This window comes from Ornithorhynchus anatinus, chromosome 2 (genome assembly GCF_004115215.2).
Source record: "Ornithorhynchus anatinus isolate Pmale09 chromosome 2, mOrnAna1.pri.v4, whole genome shotgun sequence".
NCBI lineage: Eukaryota > Metazoa > Chordata > Mammalia > Monotremata > Ornithorhynchidae > Ornithorhynchus > Ornithorhynchus anatinus.
The window spans coordinates 62148488-62153930 of NC_041729.1; the positions used below are offsets into that span (position 1 = coordinate 62148488).

At 55.6% G+C, this 5443-nt stretch overlaps 1 protein-coding gene across 3 annotated transcripts; it reads right to left on the minus strand.

Annotated features, from left to right (window-relative positions):
- Window positions 1–2797: 2797 nt before the first annotated feature.
- LOC114809124 (lysozyme C, milk isozyme-like) lies at window positions 2798–4940 on the minus strand. Of its 3 annotated transcripts, none has more exons than XM_029058166.2 (5): window positions 4847–4940; window positions 3924–4166; window positions 3450–3608; window positions 3257–3335; window positions 2798–3096 (listed from the first exon to the last, which is right to left on the minus strand). In XM_029058166.2, the coding sequence occupies exons 2-5, from the start codon at window positions 4096–4098 to the stop codon at window positions 3030–3032; spliced, it is 480 nt and encodes a 159-aa protein (XP_028913999.1). In that variant the 5' UTR covers window positions 4099–4166; window positions 4847–4940; the 3' UTR covers window positions 2798–3029. The 3 variants fall into 3 exon arrangements, with proteins under 3 accessions (XP_028913999.1, XP_028914000.1, XP_039767066.1); XM_029058167.2 differs by having other exon boundaries at window positions 3247–3335; XM_039911132.1 differs by lacking the exon at window positions 3924–4166.
- Between the last annotated feature and the right edge of the window lie 503 nt (window positions 4941–5443).

The window sequence follows — 5443 nt, forward strand, 5'->3', positions numbered from 1 at the left end:
CCACACATCCAATCTGTCACCAACACCTGCCAGTCTCACCTTCACAATATCGCCAAGATCTGCCCTTTCCTCTCCATCCAAACTGCTACCGGGCTGGAATAAGCTCTCATAATATCCCGACTAGATTAGTGTGTCAGCCTCCTCTCTGAGGTCCCTCCTGTCTCTCCCCACTCCAGTCTATTCTTCATTCCGCTGCCCAGATCATTTTCCTATAGAAATGCTCTGGGCATGTCACTCCCCTCCTCAAAAACTTCCAGAGGTTGCCTCTCAACCTTCACGTGAAACAAAAACTCCTCATTCTTGGCTTTAGAGCGCTCCATCACCTTGTCCCCTCCTACCTCACCTCCCTTCTTTCTAGTGCCCACCCCATACAGTTCGCTCCTCTGCCACTCACCTCCTCACGGTCCCCCGTTCATGCCTGTCCTGCCGTCGACCGCTGGCCCACGTCCTACCACTGTCCTGGAATGCCCTCCCTCCTCACATCCACCAAACTCTCTTCCCCTCTTCAAAGCTCTACTGAGAGCTCACCTCCTCCAGGAGGCCTTCCCAGACTGACCCCCCTTTCCCTCTGCTCCTCCTCTCCTTCCCTTCCCCCCCACCCTCTGCTTTTCCCCTTCCCCTCCCCTGAGCACTGTGCATATTTGTATATATTATTTATTATTCTATTCATTTTGTAAATGATGTGTATATATCTATGATTCTACTTATCCTGATGATACCTACACCAGGTTACTTGTTTTGTTTTGTTCTGTTTTGCTTTGTTGTCTGTGTCCCTCATTTAGACTGTGCACCTGCTTTTGGGCAGGGATTGTCTCTATCACTTCCTGAATTGTACATTCCAAGCGCTTAGTACAGTTCTCTGCATATAGTAAGTGCTCAATAAATACTATTGAATGAATGAATGAATGCTGCCACACCACAGCCTCGCCCTGCTGATTGCCCCCTAGCCCCCACCCTCCTTCACCTGTTCCCGTTGTGTCACAACCTCCCCTTAAGCCTTTCTCCCATTGCTGACTTCTGGCCCTGCAGGAGATCTCTGGAGAGTAGGACACCTGCCCTTGTCTGAGCTCTGCACAAGCAGAACCTCCTGGACACCAGCCCCTGTCCCCATCAGTGTGGGTTCTCAGTTCTGAGTTCTGAGGGCTGAGTGTATCCTGTTGTTCCAGCCAGGATACAACAGCAGCAGCATTAGGGCATGGGGACCCAACTAACACATTTCCAGATCCACTTGGCCAGATAGATCAGCAGCAACCCCAGCCAGGTCGGGGCTAGGCCTGCTGGTCAGTCTTTTTCTAGGGCCCTGCAGTGCGCTGCAATGTCACCATGTGATCTCAGCACCTTCATGTTGCTTCCTTTTGAGGGTCTCAATCCTGCAACCAGTTTGGGGGTCTCACACTCCCCCACTTCGTGCCTCAAAGAAGGTTTCCACCCCTCAGTGAGGTGAACCCGGCCCAAGTGCTTGGGCCCATTGGAGTGGAAGCGCCATTTGGGTAGGGAATTCACCTTGAGCTTCTGTTGGTCTTCTCAAGTGCTCAGTACAGTGCATCATGCTCAGTGGGTGCTCGGTCAGCTGCCTAGGTCAGCCATTGTAGGGGTGGCCAGGGACATGGATGGATCCCCACCGCTGCCGCCAATTATCCCCACCACTGCCACCAATACCAAACCCCATCCTGGGGATGGTAACTGTGCCAGTTCTGGCAGGGGTCCACCATGAGCCAGGAGCTGGGAGCTGTGTCTTTTAGTCTCATCCCTACCCAGACCAACTCCAGTAGAATCCATCAGATGGGCACTGACAGTGAAGGAAGTCTTGTTCCCAAGAGAAATTCTGGATTTTATCCCCTGCTACCCTGACCCTTCCCTGGCCCTATCACAAAGCTTAACCCTTTTCCTGTCCTCCCCCTCTCCTTGGTCCCAACCTCCCCCTTCTCCGACCACCTCATCCTCATCCCCAAAACCCTTGATCTTGATTTTCACCTTCTGTCCCCCTCCATCTCCTGCGACTCCCGTGCCAAGTACCGAGCTCAGAGGCTGCCCGTTTTTCCCAGGGTCCAGAAGATGAAGTATGATGGCACTGGAGCAAGGGATAGAGTCAGAAGGCCCCCTGGAGGCAGGAGACAGGAGTCCCTTAGCACCACCCCCACTAAGGATGACTTATGGAATCACACAGAGAAGATAAACCTCTCTGGGGCCACAGGCTACACCCATTCTCCCTTCCAGCCATCTCACAGTGGGTGCTGCTGGGTACAGAGGGACTGGCAAGAAAGATGGTATGACTTAGTGCCAACCAACCCTGCTAAAGCAAACTCAACTTAGAGGCATGGCCTTCTTCATCCCTGGCATCTGAGCAGTTTTCTCCCCTTGGCATGGGTCAGAAAAAGAGCACTACAGTGTTTCCATGGGATTGTGGGCAGGGAATTTGTCTATCGCCTCTATTGTATTTTACTTTCCCAAGCAATTAGTATAGTGCTCTGCAGCCAACTAGCTTTTGGTATATACCACTGACTAAATGAAAGGGAGAAGATCACCTGGGCACCCAAGAGCCTCTCCCTCTCCCAGATTGACACTCCAAGAACTCCAGGATACATCCCAGGATCTACTGGGGAGCCCCTGCCTCTTCCCTTCCCTAGAAGGTACAATGGCCTGGGGAGATCCTGCCCACCGCCCCCAAACACACACGCACACACACACACACACACACACACACACACACTTCTTCAGGGCAGGGGCTTGGGCAGCCAGAGGGTGAGAGAGTAAGTAGGTGGGAGCCAGGGTAGGTGGAAGGAGCGGAGGCCACAGATTAAAGGGTACACTTTACTGCCCATGGCCCATCCAAGCTCTGGGAATGGCTGCTCGTTCCCAGTCAGTCGATCTAACCGCTGGAAGTGGGCAGAGACAAAGTGGGCTGGCTGTAGACAGACATGTGGAGGGAGGTGGCGATGGGTAGAGATGTGGAGGGAGGGTGGTGGTGGATAAAAAACAAGAGAGAGGGCAGCAGCAGGCAAAGACGTAGAGGAAAGGCAGCAATGTCCTTAGTGGCCACAGTTCACTGCCCAGTCGGATAGGTCGTGCCCCTTGCAGTGGTGACTCCACGGATCCCTGCAGAAGAAAGTCACTCATCCCACCTGTACCCTGTCTACCCCAAACTGCCCATTAGCCATCTTTTTAGTGTCTGGTGCAGCCTGGTGTGGAACCGGCTCTCGCCCCCCAGCCACCACCCGCCGCCCCCCCCCCCGAACACCAGCCCACCTGCCCTCACCAGGCATCTGTGCCTCCTGGATTGTCCACCATGATCTTGGCACAGGTGATGTCATTGCTGAGGTCTGTGTCCAGCAGATCTGGAGGGGATGGTCAGGAGGAGGGGGTCTGATGGGCAGAATCCCGGGAGCTGGAAGGGCGGTTTGGGGAGTGGGCAACAGGAGACTGATGCCAGGAGGGGGAGCGCATCCTACCCTGGCAGTCCATGTGGCAGTGGTTCTCAGACAGGCCTTCCCCGGGACTGCACCACTTGTGGCCCCGGATCTGGAAGACGCCGTAGCCCATGCTCCCATCGGGCAGCCTGAATATGGCCTCTGTGTTGAGCCCGCTCCCATGGTGAGCCAGACACAGCCCTGCAGAGACAACAGTGGGGCTCCTCCGAGACACACAGGCCATTGGGACAAGGAGAGACACAGGGCAGAAAGAGAGAGAGCACTCCCCAGAGACCCGGGAGGAGTGGGCAGTGTGGTTTGGGTTGGACACTAATAGGATACAGTGGTTATGATGGCCTTAACGCTGGCTTATGTCTCCAAGTTCTAGGTGTGGGCCCTGCAGGGTCCCAGGGGCTGGGGGAGACAGCAGTTTCCACAGTCAGTGTGGACTGGAAGGAAGGGACCTGGGGGACTTAGAGTGAGCCAGACAATGGCCAGGGTAGACGGGGCACTTACAGTGGGCCAGGCTGTGGCCATGATAACCATCCAAGCCTCCTTCCTGGAGCGCATGGGCCAGTTCACATTGACTCATGACCAGGGTCTCCGTGTCCAGGACGAGGCCGGCTAGCAGGCAAAGAAAGGGGCCCCAAAGGCCTCCGGGCAGGCGGTGGGGGTTGGGAGACCCCCTCATTCCCTCGATGGGTTTCTAGATGCAGAGACTGTGAACAGTTGTTCTTGGTCACGGGAGCCTGGCCCAGCCTGGAGGAGAGGCAGGTTGTGTCATGGCCAGGCTGCGCCAGTTTGGTTCAGACCAAGAAGGGGAGATGGTCACAGGCCCCAGGGCCCCACCAATGCCCTGGTCTGGCCTGGAACAACCAAACTGGATTACATGACCCCCACTCCCCAGCTCACACCAACCGGGCCAGACCACCTGCCCCAGACCACTGGCCCTAGACTAACTGGCTCCAGACTATCCAGGCCAGAACACCTGGCTTGGACCACCCAGACAAGACCACACAGCCTGGATCAACAATTCCAGGTCTGGGCAGGATCTGGTGTGGGGAGGGGTGTCAGGCTATGGGCAAGAAGGCAGAGGGTCTGGGCTGGCAGTAGAGAGGGAGGCCAGGTTGAGTAGGGGAGCCAGACTGGACAGACTGGACCAGGCTGAAGGGGGAGGACTCAGGGCTGAGGATTCCCAGTCCCTCCTCCCTAGCTGTCTCTCCCTCTTCCCTGTTCCCCTGTCCCCTTGCCCCAGCAGCTGTGGGACCCCAGGTGGAATGGATGAACCCTCAGAAGCACACACTCCTCAAGCCCTCATCCCACCCCCAGACCCAGCCCTAATCCCACAGAGCACCCCAGCAAGAGAAGCCAAAGGAGGTCCCCAAGACTTCCCTGTGGAGTCCCACCCCCTCCTGCAGGAGTTCCCCTAAGATACGTACTGTGAGCAGCTGGCTGAGTCTTACTCTCTGCCTTTGCCCAACCACAGCCCAGCCATAGGTTCAGTTTGGGAGTATTCCTCCCCCACATTCCCTTCTCCCTCTATGACCTCATAGGTCTCACTGCTCCCCCACCAGGCCATCAACCAGTGACCCCTGTAACAGCCTGGGAACAGCTTGGCTGAATAATCAGTAGATTGATCAAGGTCAAAAGGTCTAACCCCGGGGAGGGTCAGGTCAAAAGATCTTACCCTGGGATGGGGCAGGGATATTAAAACCCAAAATAAACAAACACAGAGCTCACCCCACCAACCCTTCTACTCTCACCCCTCTCCATTGCCCCCCCCCCGCCCCCAGCTATTAATGGGAGAGAGCAGATGGGTGGGGGAAGGTGCCAAGACTGGTTTTGGGGTGTGCTGGCCAAAGGCAAAGACGTTTGTATCCAGGGGTCTGATAGTCAACCAAAGCAACAGCATCAACAACTCAACATTGTGGCCCTGGCCCGGTCCACAATCCTCCCCAGTCCTGCCCCAGCAGGATCTTCATTCTCCAATCTCTTATTCCAGCCTCCAGATCACCTTCTGGAAATACAGCAGAGCA